Source organism: Gobius niger (genome assembly GCF_951799975.1).
Source record: "Gobius niger genome assembly, chromosome: 9".
In the NCBI taxonomy this organism is placed as follows: domain Eukaryota; kingdom Metazoa; phylum Chordata; class Actinopteri; order Gobiiformes; family Gobiidae; genus Gobius; species Gobius niger.
Window position 1 is genome coordinate 15,172,529 of NC_136860.1, and position 19,303 is coordinate 15,191,831.

Consider the following 19,303-nt stretch of genomic DNA (forward strand, 5'->3'; position numbering starts at 1 on the left):
AACGTGAAAGCGCCTAGCTTCATTTTTAATGTACCCGAGCACCACTTGTGAATCAGTCCAGAAAAACTCCTCTTCAATCTTTAGCTCAAGCTCTGTTCTGAGGAAGTTACTTACTCCTGCGGAAACTGCAGCTGCAGTGAGCTCAAGACGCGGTATAGTGACTACCCTAGTGGGAGCCACTCTGGCTTTTCCCATAACCAGAGCACAGTGCACTTTGTCTTTGGCGACAATCCTTATGTATGAGCACTGACCGTAGCCACTGCTGCTCGCATCTGCGAAATGATGCAGCTCGATCTTTTGCGGTGTGCCTATGTCCTCAGGAATGAAGCATCTTGGTATTTGAATCTTTGGTAGATTTTCCAGATCGTTCAGCCATGTTTTCCATTTGGTTTCCAATGCAGGGGGAATAGGATCGTCCCATCCTACGCCACGTTTGCACATTTCCTGTAGTACTTGTTTTCCTGTTAGAATGTAAGGAGAGAGAAATCCTAATGGATCATACACACTTGCAACTGTTGCCAAGATTCCTCGACGTGTGGCTGGCTTTTCTTTGAGGACCACACTGAATGAAAGTGTATCTGCATCTACATTCCATTTCACTCCCAGAACACTTTGCATTGGCACATCAGAATAATTCAGATTTACGTCTTTGCCATTATTAGCATGTTCTGACTGTGGTATGACCTCTAAGACCTCTCTTTTGTTGCACACAAATTTGTGTAAGCGCAACTTGCCCTTTGCACAGATTTCTTGTGCTTGACAGACCAACTGTTTTGCCTTTTGGATGGAGTCAACACTGATTAACCCGTCATCCACATAAAAGTTTTTGTGAATGAAGCTGGCTGCTAATGGATAGTCCTTTTCATGTTCACGAGCAAGAAATTTCAAGCCATAGTTCGCACATCCTGGCGAGGATGCTGCTCCGAAAATATGAACACGCATGCGATACTCTTTGGGCTCTGCACTAGTGTTCCCATCCTGCCACCACAGGAACCTTAAGAAGTCTCTGTCTTCTGGAGCGACATGGAAGCGGTGGAACATTTTCTCGACATCGCACGTTATGGCGATTTGGTGTTCTCTAAATCTGCAGAGTACCCCTATGAGAGCATTGATTAAGTCTGGGCCTGTGAGAAGGTGGTCATTCAAAGAGGTGTCCTCCCATTTAGCAGAGCAGTCAAACACGACTCTTATTTTCTCTGGCTTTCTGGGATGGTATACCCCGTGGTGAGGTATATACCATGTGTTGCCATCTGCAGATATGCCAACTGCTTCCTCTGCATCACCATCCTCAAAGACACTTATCATGAATCTCACATAGTCCTCTTTGTACTTTGGATTTCTTTCCATTTTTGCTTTCAGATGTTTCAGCCGTATTGTAGCAAGCTGTTTATTATTTGGAAGCTGTGGACGCTCTCTGAAAGGTAAAGGCATTTCCAAATGACCTTCCTCATTGAAGTGTACATTTTCATTTATGATCTGTAAAAACTGAATGTCCTCTTGTGATATGTTTCCTTCTTTAGGATTTGTGTCCAGGAAATCTGCTTCCAGCGCTCTAATCACACAAGAGGGTGTGATAGATGGCATCTCTTTGACAGAAATACGATGGCATGCTCCGTTTACTTCCATTGAACTTGTCCAAGGCTTGATGGATCCCACGATACTCCAACCTAAGTCTGTCTTGATTGCATAAGGATCGTAGTCATTGCCTGGTATTACTTTTCTTGGTTTCAGAGCTCTTGCACAATCGTAACCAATCAGAAGTGCTGCAGGACAATCTAACAGCTCTGGCATCTCTTCTGCAATGCTTTTGAGATGTGTCCACCTTTTTGCCGTTTCACAAGTGGGAACACTGTTTTGTTCAAGGGGGATGTACTCACGAGTGTACGCGGGTGGTAGCTCAATGTACTCTTGTGAGTGGTAGCCTCTTACTTTCAGTCCATCCACTCTTTGACTCTGTACAATTGATCCCCTGTCTGTCATCGTTGTCAGTTTAAGCTTCACTGGTTCGGTAAGTGCTTGAATCTTTTCACAAATATCTTGGACAATGAACGTGTTGCTGCTTTGAGTATCTAGCAGTGCATAAACCAAGGTTTCAAGTCCATTACCTTCTGCGCAAGATAGCCACACCGGGACAATCATTGACGTTCGGTTGCTATTGTCCATTCTCACGTTATTTGACACAGCAGAAGCATTTTCCTCTGGCGGTGGCGTTTCAGGTTTGTCTACTTGTTGACGGTCCTCATGAAGTGGAGTGGGGTGATTTTTCTTGCAAACATTACAAGTAGCCTTTTGACGACAGTTTTTAGAAAAGTGTCCAACTCTGAGGCAACTAAAGCACATATTATTCTCAGTGACAAATCTTTTCCTTTCTTCAAAGGACATTTCAGCAAATTTTTCACATTTGTAAATAAAGTGACTTTGCTTACAGCAGATGCACTCGATTTGTCTTTTGTTCTGAGTTGCAGAAGGGCTAGGTTTGAATCCCTTGTTGTTTTGAGTTGTACTTGTTGTCTTTGTATTTTTGTTCACTCTTGTTGTAGTTGTTAGGACACTAGCCTTTAAACGCCTTTGATCTTTGTCTGGTTTGTCAAATGTCCTTAATGCAAACAGGGAAGAGACTGGGTTGCATGCTATGCGTGCTTCTTCAGCTACAAACTCAGCAAATTTAGCAAAACCTGGATATTCCTTTCCTTCATCCAGTATTTTGGTCACATGTCTGTTCCAGCGAGTTGTTGCCCAGTCAGGAAGTTTGAGGAGTATTTTTTGATTTTCCTCACAATCGTCTAATACCCTGAGACCTTGTACATGGGGCATAGCGTTTTTGCATGAAATGAGGAAATCACTAAACTCACGCAATTTGAGCGACTCTTTTGACCCGATCTTTGGCCAACTGCTTAGTTTTCCCCTGAAAGCTCTCTGAACTACAAAAGGATGGCCGTAACGTTTGTTCAAAGCCTCCCAAGCCTGTACATAGGCTTCTTCATCACTTCTATAGAATGTGCCTTCTAATACACTAAGCGCTTCTCCACTTATGTACTTTTTCAGATAGAACAGTCTATGTGCCGGGTCTACACAACTTGTCTCAATGAGAGCCTTGAAGCAAGTGCTCCACTCTATGAACTTTAGCGGATCCCCACTAAATACAAATGGCTCTGGGGCTGGAAGTCTAGTCATGGTGAGCGATTCTTTAAGCGCCTGAACTAGAGATACTTCACTGTCCTTTGACATGAACTTACTGCCACTGGTATGTGGGACTGACACATTTTGGGAAATCTTATTTTTCACCTCAGGGAAAGTAGCTGGAGTTGGATCCCGGAGAACTTTTGGGCGCGGGACAGTGTAATGCTTTATCGGAGGCTGACTTGAAGTGACTTTTATTTCACTATCTTTTATTTCAGCATTTACTTTGGATTCCTCTTCAGCATACACATTATATTCTGCCTCTATTGCCTCAAAATCCCTTTGATTTTCCAACCTTTTCAACTTTTCCTGCTGAGCTACAATCTCTTGTCTTTGTACTGAGATTTCCATTTCTCTGTTCATTTCAGCTCGTTTTGACGCTAAACGTGCAGCTGCTTCTGCCCTTTTTGCAGATAAAAGAGTCCCTTGCTCACTAAGAGTGTTGTACTGACTTTTTTCAGCCCTTGATACTGTTGATCCATATATTGACCTTGCATCATCTCTTTGCAGTAACTGCAGGAGTGATTCTTTTACAGCTTGTGCATCAAACTCCTTTTCAACATCTGTGTAACGTCTTTTCAGAAGCAAAATGATTTCAGTGGAAACTGCATTGCAACTGTCCATTTTCCTTCTTATGTCCTGAGATGGTGCGGTCAGTGTACGTAAAGCCAAATAGTTCTGCTTTAAATCTGACTCACAATTTTCAATCGTTTGAATCATGTCACTTAACTCAGCTTTAGAGCACTCTACTTTCAGTTTAGACCTTGCAAGTTGAACCTCTGCCTTAAAATGCACATATGTTGACATGAAACTTCTTTCTCTGCTTATTATGTCATCTTTTATAAGTTCAAACATTTTTTCTGTTGGGCGTCTAATTCTTTCTGAACGCCTAACTTCTGTTTCAACTTCGGCTGCTGGCTGGGGTTTTCCTATTTTGTGCATTTCAAGGTCTGCACAGATATCCCCTATGCGAGTTTCAACTTCTTCTCTTTCTGAATCTTCAACCTCACCCTGTAGTTTAGCTTCTAATTGAGCCTTCTCTGCTTCTAAAGCTTCAATTACTTCTTCTAACACACGTGTGTCTGGCTCCATCTCTAAATTATTTGCACAGTAAACCTTTGAAATATTTCACAAATACCAAAGAATACAAGTGTCGCAGCACAGGATAAACTCAAAACAGAAAACAATTGCTTTTAACTCTTATCTCTGTTTTCTCTCTTTTTTGTATTTTGAGTAATATTACCAAACTCTGTAGATCCAGTCAAACCTGGTATCCTTGCGGCACTGTGGCTTACTGTAGACTTGCACGGTGTTTAGATGAAGCTTTAGTTCCTTTTATTCAACTGGCAAAGCTGTTGAGGTTTGGATATCCAGTTGCTGTAGGACCATAGAGGCTGATGATCTCCACGCGGGCCCTGTTCCCTCGAAGCATGATCGTGCCGATGCCACGCGGATGCCACGCTGATGCCACGCCGCTCTCTCGTTGCTCCTTCGCCGACTGGCCCCTCTCTCAGACCGATAGCGACAGGCCACGTTGTCTCCTCCTTGTCGGCAGCATGGGACACATGTTTCACCTTCACCGACAGGGTGTGGTAGGCCAGGGTCTTCACTTGGCACCAACGGGACGCGTGTTACACGAAGCACCAAGGGAGTGGGACACGTTTTTCACTATAACTGCTCCCAAAGTTTCTTGTTCGTACAGAATAAGCCACGCTCCAACTGATGTTTTTAGTCGTTGTTTATTTTGTCACAGCTTTTTCCATTTGCTGGACCTTCGACCAACCACCGTGAAAAACTATAAACAAAAACAATATATTTGTCAATAAAAATAAAACAAAACATACACACAAATCACAAACCAATACACACCGTGTGCGCCTTCTGCACCAACATCTAGGAGTGGTCAAAGTCCATTTTCAGTCCCAATATTTCCAATATTTCCGTAGCTACTTTCTGCGTCCGTGCTTTGCAGCCACCGGAAGCCATTCGCGCCCTCCAATCAAAACACGTGACCCGCGCTCCGCAATTTTCCCAATCGACCACAAGGGGTCACCAACGCAGCACAGGCATGACAGAACAACTCAAACCACAATACAAAACAAAAATAAATACATTTGTTCTGCGACAGCTACATATACCGTTATTGAACCCCAGAATTCCATATTGGACAGGCCCTACTACTAACTACTGTAATATCAATGGTTGAAAAAATATTGTATCAAGTTGTTCAGAGTGCTGTTCATTCAGTCCTCTGTCAACTCATGGTGGTGAGCTACTAATGAGCTGCCCCAGAGCTGACTGACTGAGAAGTGGCTGGTGTTCTGTGTCAATGGGTTCTTTCTCCAGCCATGATGATGAACAATTTCAATCAAACTGAGATTTCTATGTGATGCTTGAGTGTCTGTGATTCATTGTTTGCTGATTTTTTTCTTTCCTTTTTCGAAATGCAGCTCCAAAGCACAGACACATACCGCGTACTTTGCCCCGCCCACTGCTCCTATTGGTCAGCCTTGAGTGGCAGGCCAATTTAACCAATCACAATGAAATGGAGAACAAAGCAGCAAAGTACAAATCAAAATTGAGACCCAGACTTCCTAATCCTAGTATCAATAACCTGCCAGAATGTTTTGGTCTGATCGTTTTTGTGCAGCTGTGGTGACTATGGCGTAAAGTCCTAAGGATTTGTGGTTTCTCACGTTGCCGTTCCAGGTAAAAACGACATCTTCGGGGAGCAGATCCACCTGAACTCCAAGCCGGGGAAAGCCAATGCGGACGTGCGAGCGCTGAGCTACTGCGACCTGAGCACCATCCAGAGGGAGGACCTGCTGGAGGTGCTGGACATGTACCCCGAGTTTGCCGATTATTTCTTCCACAACTTGGAGCTCACGTTCAACCTCAGAGATGACCCAGTGCAGGTGGAGCATTTATTTTTACATAACCTCTGCTGAACGAGGATGATGGATGGTTAATTGGATTTACAGGCATTTATCCATTCATCTCAGTCATGTTGCGTATTCCGCGTATAAGGTGCACAGCAAAGTCAAAGATAGAAGACAATTTATGTGCACTTAGATCAGGAGATTAAGAAGTGTGTGAATCCCTTTAGCATGAAGGCAAGTCGTCCGCACATGATATTAAAAGAATTCCAATATTGCCTTCTGCTAAATATAGCCCACAGCTGCATTTATAGAATAGTCTCAAGCTGATTTTCCGACTGTTATTAGTATTTGGAAACATTTGTATTTTAACCAAAGTATTCCCATGTGTGTCCTTAAACTTCCCAGAACTGCACTCTTCGCATTCTTAACACAGTTCTTCTTTACATTTGGAAATTATACTTCTCTTCTTGCTCGTGTTGCAGGCCTCTGGTTCCCAGGAGTGCGAGTCCGACTCCGAAGCCCCAAAGACCATTAAGCGAAGAATCTCATTTACCCCCGATCTCCCCAAACGTGAGTTAATCCCTTTATATCCCCTACACTGCAATGTGCACTTATTACAATATTGTTATTGTTTGTAAGCTGCTCTCTGGAGGAGGCCTTCTCCCTGTGGAGTTAACTTTATTGTTTTTGCACTCACTGGTGTTAATTGTGGTTCCACTGCAGGTTCAGGAAGTAGTCATACCTCTCTGTATAATCCAAGTTTGTTGAAGTCTCAGGCTTTTTTAGTGGTCATACCTTTCTTAATCATGGGCAATGCCTTGAAGGTACCACATACTTACTCAGGTATGTGGTATATTCAGGATTTTTGACATAGGGCCTAATTTCCTAGTTATCCAGTGTTGTTGATTTTTGGAGATTTTTTTAAATTCATACAGTCCTTATATTTGAAGAGTTTAGTGGTGCTAGGCTAGTGCTAAGCTAGCACACGGCTATGGTAACTATTAGCTTGCATTAAAAACAGTCTGACCCGAGCACAGTGCACCTGAGGCAAATCACTTATAACACCAGACTACCCATATAAATGTCTGTGTCGACTGAATAATTGTTTTAATATAACCATTTTGCATTTAAAAGAACTTATATTTGAGCAGCATCAGCTTCCTGGTTGTAAGCTACGCAGCGGCGGAGTGATCTGCTAGGTTACCGGATGTAGAGTAGTTTGTTTACCTGCGGCCGGCATTACTCCACGTGGAATTTACAAAGGCGCTTTCTACAAATCAGATATGGCAACGTTTGGAGGACTAACCGATGATTTTAAAAAGGTTTTTAATGCAGGCAACTAGCCTAGCAACACTAAACTCTTCAATTATAAGGACTGCATGAATTAAAAGAAATATATATGTAAATAGCAGGACACTTGATGAGTAAGAACTGCTCTCTTTGTCTCTCATTTCTTGTGTGGAGTTCTCTCTGCTGGGAAGAGGAATTACCCATGAAATAACAAATTTCATGCCAATATTTTTTAGCTAACAAATGCTTATGATTACGCCATAATGAACACATCAGGTGATGGACTGTGCAGGACACATCCACGTTCTATTACGCAACAACAAAATGCTGGACATACACATCACAGCGCTTCAGCAGTAGAAGAAGAAATTTGGGTAAACAGGGTTACTCAAGTCTGTGTGAAATGCTAATCCAGTTGCATTATAGCATATTATAGAAGTCAGTTTTGTATGATATGTCCCCTTTATTATTGGGTAAACGGTGTATAATTTTGTCATTAGACAAGGAATGCATATGGTTTTAGTATTGCTGCATAGAAATTATATTTAATTTGACTCTCCTAAAACTGTTCAGCAGAAAACAAGGAGGCAGTGAGGGAGCAAGGGTCTAACTCCTGCCTGAAACGGTACTCGGACGTCCTGACCATCCCCAGCCTGGACTCCCCTGGCCTGGAGGCACCTCTGGGGGGTCAGCTTCCGGTCACAGAGAGCATGGTCAACAGCTCCTCCTTCCAAGGTACCAATACAAAGATGCCACCAGGGAGCGCCGTTAGAGGCGCGTAATGGAGAGGATGTTCCTTCAGAGCAAAAAGGAGAGACTTTTTATTTTATGTGAAGCGTGAAGGTTGGACATGAGGGTAAAGATGAAAACATTGGAAAATTGCTTTTTCAGTTTGGAAAAAAGTTCATTACTATAACCCAATGCTATGCAAAGTGCAGAATAACAATATGTGCTTTGCTTTCAGAGCTTTATTTACTGTCGAACAAGAATTAACTTCAGGAACTTTTGTAAAACTAGGCAAAACAAGTTATGGGTGTTAGCTGTAATATATTGTATTATTATTAGCTGAACTTAATTGCCATCAAAATGTGTTTGCTAATCCCAAGAGTAAGATATGGTATAGTTTAGTTCACTTCTGCCTTTAGGCGTGTCATATTTGCTCGTTTTCTCTCTTGTCCAATCAATATGTATCTGTATCTGCACATTTATTAATCACATTAATCTCCCAGTTCACATGATGAGGTGAACACACTCCCATACCAGTCCACCCTGCCCCCAAAATAACATTTGCAAACATTTGTATCTGGTAAGTTTTTAGTCATAAGCCAATGATTGCTGTAGAGAAGTCTGGAATAGACTGGTGTGTGCATCATTGTTATAGCTGCAAGGTGACTTATGACTGCTACTCAACAAATGCTGAAAGTAACCTCAAACAACCTCTGTAACTATTGACTGAATCTGGCACAAAGATCTAACATGGGCTAATGCTACATATCCAATTATAGCCTCTTTACCGTTGACAAATAACAAATGCCTTGACCCCATATCACATAATTGGCCCATTTAGAAACATGTGTCTACCTTCCTCGTCACTCAAACAATCAATAGTTTTCCCATTTTCTCTGCGTCCTCCATTAGGAACAATCCGCACTGCCTCTTTAGTTAACACACCTACAACAGCCCGGTCCTATCTTTACAACACAGCCATCTGCCCCGACCACTGTGGACGATAGCCCCATCACTAAGCCACAGCACAATCACAATGTTCTTTTCAACCCAAACTAGCTTGACAATGGCTTGAATGCTAACAGCTGGCTAACGCAGATAACATGCGTGGAGTTTGCCGCTGGAAAAAAAGAAAAAAAACAGCTTAACAATTCTGTGGTGTAGAGGCCTCTTGATAAATGGCATCGGGAAAGCAGCAACACGCAGCTCTCCTGTAGAGATTAATTAGCTTCTATTTCCGGGAGGCCTTTTTTGTTCCGTGATGACGTTGTTTTGGCCCGCATGTGCAGATGTAAGGCACGCGTGTTTTTTGGCTCTTCCTAGATGTGTGCGGTGATAAATGGAGCTGTAAGAAGCCCACGGACTACCTGGATGAGTCAGCAACACAGTTCGGGGACCTGCGCTGTGGCGGCGGCGGAGGAGAAGATGAGAGCTCGGCCAGCGAAATCACATACGGGGAGGTGGAGCAGCGCCTGGGACAGCTGCAGGAGCATCTCAACCGGTGAGCACGGCTGCTGTACAACTTAACTGGAGCCGATTGCTTAGTTTTAGCCTTCTCAGGTCGATTTCTTATTTTGTCTGAGGGGCAGTTAGACCGGGCGGTAATAGCGGCCCGGCTTGTTGCTATGACAACAATCAAAATCAATCGCACAGTTACACAAAGTCATCGAAGTGATCTTCCAGGCCAAAAGGGCTAGTCAAAACAAAAACCTCCACATTTAGTTCTTTCCAGAGGGACAAGTCCAAAACGACTCCCCTTCAAGGGATCATACGGGTGTCCTGAAATTACACCTGTTTCTTTCAACGTGGAGGAGCAGCGGCTGAGCATTGAAATATCTTTGAATCATCCCCAGAGGCTGTTCTTAGCACCGCAGCGGCAGCTCCCAAAAAACTGCCTTCTTTTCCTAAACAGATTCTCCTGAGGTCTTGTGTATCCAGGAAATGCCTCCCTCACCTCTCCGTCTCTTGCTAAGCTTAATCCTTTCATCGCAAAGTAAAAACACTCGCCACAGTTCCCTACGAACCGCACAAGTTTTTCTTTTTTTTCTATTTATGGAAACAACTGCACAGCAAAGGGGAGCAAGAGGAGGGGAGGTGGGAGATGCTTGCGGAATATTGCATAACAAACAGCAAGTGAAACTACTGGATATTTGTGAATTTTGTGAGATTATTACCAAATACCTGCAAAAACCACAATACCCTGTCTTTCAGTAATTGAACTCCTCAATCTTTCAAGAGATTGACCGTATTTTTCTTGGCCGATGCCAATTTGGAAACTCCAGAGGAGCCAATAAGCTCCATCGACATTTTGGGGGCGAGATGAAGGCCCAATTTATATCAAAACATGATAGTTGCTATCAATCAAATTAATTCAATAGTGTGGTGCTATACATCAAAAGCGTATAATAAGGGAACATATTTTGATAGCAAGGATATTCAAGCATAAAAATGGGCAGCAAGACCAAATCATTGTGGATCGCAGTTAGTTAAATAACAACCAGAACAAAATATTGGCCTATTCTGGAGTTATAAAGGCTGGTGTTGTACCATCATTATGTATCTCGAAAGATAAATTATGAGTTGTTGTATTCCGTGAGTTAGTCTTTTATTTAAGGAAAACAGTTACTTTTACATAAATGGCAAATTTTACGCCATTCTGCCAGCTTTTCTTCTTCCTCATCTTGAATCACTAACTAATTGAGAAAGAATGTAGATAGGAGATTTCTAATTGTGGTTGGTAGTAGTGCCACATATTGTCCAAAGAGGTCTGAAGGTGTCAAAATGAAAGACCCCATTAAAAGCAATACATGCTCTCGACTATGTTCCATTTCAGCTGTTACATGTATCTGCCTGCATGTAGACGCAGCGACGGTGAAGGGCACGGGGACCTGACCGTACCCTCATAAGTCACGGCTGTCCTCACGCTCACCTCCATACCTTATAAACACTGCTCTATTTGTGGACTGACTCATGATGTAGTGATGCTTAGCACAAAAGGTCGAAGGTCACAGTGATTTCATAGTGCTGCCTAAGCTCTTTTTCCCCGGGAAACACCTTGAACACAAACGGAGCAATGCAGTTTACTATGCGAATGGTTGTAAATGTGCGTAAGTGCATTAAAGAAACTGGACTTTCTTATGTGTTGGAATTGGATTTGAATCAGTCTAAAATTGAAGATATTGTTGTCATGTTTCTTGCTATAAACTGATCAAAAGACAGTGTTCAAGGCCCCACATCGACAAGGGCACTGGTTCTGATCAAAAGGCGACTGAGATGACGCTGTAATACAAATATGGTTGATATATTGATCATGAGACAGCAGAGGCCATAGCCACAGCTAAAAGACGGGAGAAATTTACAGCCTCATGTGCGCGTAGACTCCAAACTACAGTCTTATATTTAACAATATTTTGGGGCTTTTCAGAGGGATTTTTGAATATCTCATTCCTAGCCTGATTGATTGAGTTTTGAATGGCAAAAAGCAAGGCAAAATCTGAATTTGGACAGATTTTCAGTTCCACAAAATACCCTCAGAAAAATCTTTGCAATATATAAATCTAATATATAAACAAATACATTACATTTAAAGTTATAGGCAATTTTGGCCATTTTGTTCTCTCAATAAAACAGTGTTATTGTGACTTTATTTGGGGTCCTGAATCCACCAATCGAGAGCTTCTGCGTTTGGGGGACCTCCAAGAAAATTCCGCTTAGATTCGAGCTTAGATTAATAACAACTGCATATGTTTTACATTTTACACATCGATTTACTGTAGTTTGGAAAACAAATGTTAAAAAATGACCAATGAAACATTTTTTTTTACACATGGGGCCCCCTAAGTGGAAATTGCAACAGAACCCCCACAAAAATAAGAACGGCCCTGGAATTGTACGTGATACTGACGTCCCTGGGTTTCTTAAATGTTGAATAATTAGGCCTGAATAACAAATGATCCATGTTGGCACAGAGGTAATTTTCTTGCAAGGACAACAAAGTTTACCATAACCTCATTAAAAAGCCGAAAAAAAAAAAAAAAAAGTGTAATATTTGTAATGGCAGTAGCTCTCCCTCCCAAACTATCTAACTTTTTCCACATCATTACTAGTCTACACTGTTTTTTCCCTCTCTTCCTATCTCTAAAGTACCCAGTGTGGCTTCCTGTATAGAGAGCAGCATGCCACCTAATTAAAGTAGGCAATGTCAGATGGGGACGGAAACATGCTAAACTTTGGGCAATGCATTCTGCACTTTGGAATACCCCCCCCCCCCAACCTTTCCCACATTTAACTTGTGTAAAATAATTTCAGTCTTATGCCTTCTTTTAAATTAGGAACGACTTCTTTGTTAAGTTGTCACATCCCACTTGGTAATAGAGGTGCAGTTTTCATTTGGCAGTTGGATTTCTGGAGGAGTAGGTGGTGGAGAGGAACGAGCTGGCACCGAATTCTTATCGGACTCAAGAGTGGGAAGCTTCTGTCATTTAGAAGTAATAGCAAACAACTCGCAGAGCCGAAAAAATAAAAAAAATAAAAAATCTATTCACTCGCGGTATTCAAAGTGGCCCATTCAAATTGGCCTTTTTGAGCTTCAGCCAGGTTAAAATGTTGTTCCCGCATACACCTGAATTTGCCGTTTTTCATACACGTAAATTATTCTAAGTTAGAAAAACATAGAATACCAGTCGTTGAAATGTGTAAACTGATTGTGTAAAAGCCATGGTTAATGCATGATATCCCGCTTTCTAAATGATAAGCCGATTAGAACCCTTAGGTAGACCTACCGGAGTGGCTTTATTGTCATAATGTGGTGTGCCGGAGTGCACCTGCAGCTAGAGCGCAGAACAGCAGGTGGTATTTTTAGCTGGAGTTGTTACAGAAAAAGAGGGGAAAGCTTCCGCGGCGGCTCAAATTCAGGACCGCCTCGTTCCATGCGGCACATTTTATCCAGTGCACTTTCCGTGACCTTGTTTTTTACCCAATCCAAGCTGCCAGTCGGATGGAGGAGTTTTGAACGTGTCGAGTAGCCAAAATGAAAGACGTTTTTAGACAATGTGCAGAGAGAATGATTGTTAATGCAGACTTTGAAGTGTGCCTGGATGAATATAGCTCTATTATGGGCAACTATGAATACATAATAAGTTTCAATGTGTGTTTAATTCAGGCAAAATCTCAATCAAAGACTTCGGCAATTTTGTGATAATCTGCAATATGTGCCTGATATTGCAGAAACAATCAGTTGTGGTCAAAGTACTTGATTTCACAAGGCCTACTGGTCAAATGTTTTTCCAATAGAATTAAAAGTTGTTCAGTTAAATGTTTATTTAGGTGGAAGTACTGAAGTATTCAAAATGATGAGAAACACAACAATTGTTTCCGTATTCCCCTCCTTCATGGCAACATGACGGGGACAAAAATTCTTCCTTGTGGTGAGTCATTGGCATTGGAACATTACATCTGCTCAGCGCCACCTACTGTTTTGGAGTGCACATTATGACGCTTTTAAAATGAACCAAACGCAGGGCCAAATGTACTTTTAGAAAGTATTATACTTACCTTGCAAATGTAGTGAAGTAGAAGTAAAAATTTCTCTAGAGAAATAAAACTCAATGAAAGTACAGATCCCTATAAACTCTACTGAAGTGCGGCACTTCAGTAAATTCACCGGCAAAGTGTCTTGCCCAGGAAACGCGTAATAATTGTCTGGGTCGTTCGCTCATCGCAGCTTTTCTGCTCCCATAGGGCAGTGTTAATGGATTACACACACACAGCTATTAAATGTTTTTCAGCAGAACTAATTTTTGCGGCTCTAAATTTAGACGAGGATCATAATTAGACTGACCACATGAGCGCGAGGCAGCCATTTCCACAGTAAACCCGGGATTCACACCTCCCACACCGAGACAATTATCACTCAGGACGACCTGTGCTCTGAACGGACTGCCACGATCCCAGCGGGTCTGACGGTCCAATCAATACTGCCAATGGGCTGCGCTGTGAGGATGGAGGAGCAGCACCACCTGGTGTTCACAGGGGTGTAGTGTATAATCTACAGCGACAGGAACATAAGCTTGGCATAATGTTTTGTGATAGTTTTCGTCAACAATGCATGTAGATGAATAGATACCTTTTTTTAAGAGTATGAATCTGAAATGCTGATATTTTTTCATTGATTAAAGGCAAAACAATGAAAGAAAGAAAAAAAAAGAATATGTTGCTCTTGATCATACCGTTTGAATCAGGTTAGGTATTAGGCATTTTCAATCAAAATTCAATAACCCAGAACCAAGTCTGGTCTACTGTTTCTTTCTTTCTTTCTTTCTTTCTTTCTTTCTTTCTTTCTTTCTTTCTTTCTTTCTTTCTTTCTTTCTTTCTTTCTTTCTTTCTTTCTTTCTTTCTTTTATTTATTTATTTATATGTGTATTTGTTTATTTATTTATTTGTTTTCTTTCCGTTCAAAAACGGAACTAGGTATGGCTAAAAAAATGTTAGTTCTATAAATAGTGTGGTACTAAATGTGTGGTAGTTGTAATCAGGGCTTGATATTTCAGGGGGAGGAAAAAAAAACAATGCTGGTAGATTTTAATTTGGGCTGGCAGCACACTTTGGCCAGCTGGATGAATTTTTAATGCATCTAAGTAGGCCTGAATTTCTGCTGCTCATTCAATGTGCACTGGGTGTTCCACTGAGTGCACAGTGCAGTCCACATTAACTCTAATTTGCTGGTTGTCACAAAACAAAATTCAACATAATCTAATTACTTATAGCCTAAAAAGTCTATGTTATGGCAAGTTGAAGTGACATTCAGCGTTACTAAACAACATCATCATTTGTTTTAACTGTTTATTTACTCCGGGACTAATCTAATGATTCTACACTGCACTTTTTTCTTACATGTACAAGCTCTCTCTTTTCTCTAGATGTGTGTAGGCTGGCGATGCACAGCTATACCTCCAAACAACTTATTAGTCCTCCTATTGACCAAGCAAGCAATCTTTTACTCTGCCGTGGTCAGATAGCAAGAGGAAAGCAAGTTGGTAATGTGAATGGTCTTACAAAAAAGATGATCAGAGTGACATTAAATCAGAACAGGGACAAAATCACGACTAGTCAAACGGGTACTCGAGCCACTTCCTTAGCCGGTCCTAACATTGTGTCTTTCGTGCCGCTTGTCCAGCCTGGAGACCCAGCTGATGACGGACATCCAGACCATCCTGCAGCTGCTCCAGAGACAGCCCGCCCCAGGACCCCCCGCCTACAGCACGGTCACAGCCAGCCCGGAGTACCACAAAGCAGCCAGCAAGCTCCAGCAAGTCCCTCTGTCCACCAGCCAAGTGTTCAGCCACACGGGGGCGCAGGTAAGAGCAATAACCACTTCTTAGACATGGCCCTGGATCTGTTTTTTTCTTTTTTGTGTGGGGCATTTACGCTACTTTACTATATATAGCCTCAAAGTTATTTATAGGATTCCTTTAGATCGGTGGTTCTCAACTGGCTTCATCACATCATTATCCAACAGAAACTTCCTACATGTCGCAGTTTGAGGCTTTCGTCACTATCTATACATAAAATATATAATTTCCTCACACAAGTCTGTTGATTCAGTGCTTAATTTCCAAATCAGTAGTGCCTGATTCCTCATTCTTTTTACTAATGCTGTTCGGCCAATTCTCATTGCACAGCACTCTAGTGGCCGTTAGCATTACTCAGTTAGCATTTTAGTTTAGGGTTTGAGACAGGGACATGGATAAATGAAAAGGGAAAAGATTAGGGATATGGTTAAGGTTATCCTTCTGCGGTGATGGAAAAGTACTCGAATTGTTTACAAGAAAAATATCAGATGAAAATTCAAGCTCGCTACTGCCACCTCAGGTCTTACATGTAACTGCAGTCACTATGTTAAAGGAATAGGCCACCGTTTTTACATACTGAGATATGTTCTTACCTTAGCTTTGACGAGTTCTTTAGGACCTGTCTGATCTTCACCCGTGCCTTCAGTCACGTAAACACAGCGTAGACGGCGTTAGCATTTAGCCTCTCCCACTCTCCTCTATAGCTCCAAAACAGGTCAAGATAGAAGCTGCCAAGCTCTTCCACGTTTTCCCTATTTAAATATGGTTACGTGAAGTGTTCCACTACAAAGTATAATTACACAAAATTAAACAATGTGGATTTTCTAAGCGGATAAAAGGGGGGACTATATTGTAATACCAGGAGTAGTTCGAAATCCGCGCAGTAATCTTCACTTTACTGCGCAGTAATCTTCACTCTACTGCGCAGTAATCTTCACTCTACTGCGCGGATGCCAAATTACCAGTTTTGCAGCTATAGTGGAGAGGGGAGAGGCTAAATGCTAACGCCGTCTGCGCTGTGTTTACGTGACTGAAGGCACGGGTGAAGATCAGACAGGTCCTAAAGAACTCGTCAAAGCTAAGGTAAGAACATATCTCAGTATGTAAAAACGGTGGCCTATTCCTTTAAAGGGATATTTCAGGATTTTTGACTTCGGCAATTTTGTGATAATCTGCAATATGGGCCTGATATTGCAGAAACAATCAGTTGTGGTCAAAGTACTTGATTTCACTAGGCAATTTCAAAATGCTGGTTCAATCTAAATCCTAACTTTGCTAACGCTTTTTTAATCCAACTGTCACAACTGTACAACAAGTACTAGCCTGACAGTTCACATTGATGCAAACAGCTGTATGATTTTTCACAAATGTCTGCTGATACAATATATAGAAGGACAAAAAAAAAGCATTCCTCTATAAGAAAAGAAGTCAGGCATTTGAGAGAAGACCGAAACATGACATGCAGAAGAACTAATACAAGAATCACATGCATTTCAGAGCATGTTTGCAGATGTGTATAATACAGAGTTGGCAGGTTTGTTCATTAAAACTGCAATGTTGATTTGATTGTGCATTATATGTCCTCTGCAGCCTGTGATTTTGCACCCAACTAAGATCCACCACTAATCTGAGCATACTGAAAAGGTTGTGTATGTTTTTCTTTTTTTTTGGTTTTGGTTTTGGAGTATTTGCACAAAGCAGAGCCTGAGTTTGGGTCCCAACCTCCAACATTTGATTTGGGGGAGAAAAAAAAACAAACTCTGCACACACCAAGCAAACATGTCTTCTCGTTCTAAAGTTCTCTCTCTCTCTCTCTCTCTGCGTAGCTGTCATCTTACAAAGCCGAGCCATCAGCGGACGAAGCCAAAGACTCTGTGTCGAGCTTGGCCACTGCATCAGAGGACAGCCTTACAGCACTGCTTGGACAGAACTTTACTGACCCCCATCACCATCAACAATCACAGCAGCTACTCCCCATGTCCCACACGCACCCGGCTTTCGTCATGCCCTCCTCCTCCTCTTCTTCCTCAACAGCCCACACTGACCCCTCCTCACACCTCCGGGAGCCCCCCCATGGACTTGCTTCGGACTCGGACAGCCCCGGGCCATAGCGGCTCGACTGCGCGGGCTGCAATTTTACTAAGCATAGACTTGGAATCAGCATGCTGGCACAGACATCGGTATTGTTCTTTTGCTTGGTAAAATAGAAATACGTTTTGTTGTTTTGTTTTTTTAAATCATGCATGTCAGTATAATACTGTTTACTGCAGTGAATGGAATAATAATAAGAGCTGCAGTTTTCAGTACATTAGCAGTGGTTACATATTGTAACAGTAGAGACCTCTACTCTGGAGCTTCACCTCTTATCTTTGTAAATCCACTCTCATTTACACAAGTATGAACGCTTTCTCCAGCTCATCGGACACACCACAACATCCAAGAAACATCCGAGACGCTTACTCTTGGCTTGCTCTAATGGGCGCGCTCAGAGCTTGTTACTATTTAAAGCAACATTACGCAACTTTACTATATATAGCCTCAAAGTTATTTATAGGGTTCCTTTAGATCGGTGGTTCTCAACTGGCTTCATCACATCATTATCCAACAGAAACTTCCTACATGTCGCAGTTTGAGGCTTTCGTCACTATCTATACATAAAATATATAATTTCCTCACACAAGTCTGTTGATTCAGTGCTTAATTTCCAAATCAGTAGTGCCTGATTCCTCATTCTTTTTACTAATGCTGTTCGGCCAATTCTCATTGCACAGCACTCTAGTGGCCGTTAGCATTACTCAGTTAGCATTTTAGTTTAGGGTTTGAGACAGGGACATGGATAAATGAAAAGGGAAAAGATTAGGGATATGGTTAAGGTTATCCTTCTGCGGTGATGGAAAAGTACTCGAACTGTTTACAAGAAAAATATCAGATGAAAATTCTAGCTCGCTACTGCCACCTCAGGTCTTACATGTAACTGCAGTCACTATGTTAAAGGAGCTATATCATGCTATTTTAGCCATTCCAAAGTTAAGTATAGGCATTTATATGATATATTGTACCTCTACCACTATGGAGCACTCATTTTTGTGATAAATATAAGTGTTTTCTGGAGGTATTTTTCGAACCCGGAAGACACAGCGCTTCGATTCAGTTAACTCCGCCCCCTCTCTCCGCACATACTTTACCGTAATATAAATAAACAGCAAGAAGTGAAATGGCTTCACGAGGCAGTTATAAGGAGTTGACATCTGCAACACAGCTTCATAAATAGCTAACACACAAGCTAATATGCTAACACACAAGCTAACACACGTTTGGATCGCTGGTTCTGGTGAAGGTTCACCAAACATCCATCAGTGACAGTCACAGAAAAACAATATTTTGGCTAATAGTCGCTGAATCCCGGAGAAAAAAACAGCTGAGTGGCCTCTTCCTGAAAAAGGTTGAATAAACTCCTCGTCCTCGTAGCCAAACACGCTTCTTTTTCTCCGTGACATTATCGTTAGTTAAGAATAAAGAACAGATGGGTCCAGAATAGATGACAAGAGCTCCATCTTCAGCTGCAGCGCAAATATGACTGATCTGTTCAGCTCAGGGGTGTTTGTTTTGGCCTCAGCTGACCTGGAAGCACGTCGGGCACATCCTTTTTTAATTTTTTAATTATTTTTTTCCCCTCTTTGTTTCTCTCTTACGACAGAAATAATGAAAACGCTGTTTCACAAATTAAAATCAGGCCATAAGCATAGAATTAAGACATTACATTACAGACGTCGAGCACTTCCGTTCCGCTGTTACGACACAACTGAACACTCAGTCGTCCACCAGGAGAGGGAGGCGCAGCTGCTCAGAGAGCAGGATTCAGGATGATTACTGAGAGCT

At 41.9% G+C, this 19,303-nt stretch overlaps 1 protein-coding gene across 1 annotated transcript in view; it reads left to right on the forward strand.

Annotated features, from left to right (window-relative positions):
- The window catches only part of kcnh7 (potassium voltage-gated channel subfamily H member 7), a 99,355-nt gene extending 81,283 nt beyond the window's left edge, over window positions 1-18,072 (forward strand). Inside the window, exons 10-15 of the mRNA XM_079563010.1 lie at window positions 5,890-6,095; window positions 6,542-6,629; window positions 7,923-8,084; window positions 9,399-9,576; window positions 15,250-15,430; window positions 17,251-18,072. Of these exons, the coding sequence (XP_079419136.1) occupies window positions 5,890-6,095; window positions 6,542-6,629; window positions 7,923-8,084; window positions 9,399-9,576; window positions 15,250-15,430; window positions 17,251-17,535 (1,100 nt within the window). The 3' untranslated portion in view covers window positions 17,536-18,072. The remainder of the gene's footprint in view (window positions 1-5,889; window positions 6,096-6,541; window positions 6,630-7,922; window positions 8,085-9,398; window positions 9,577-15,249; window positions 15,431-17,250) is intronic.
- The last annotated feature ends 1,231 nt before the right edge of the window (window positions 18,073-19,303 follow it).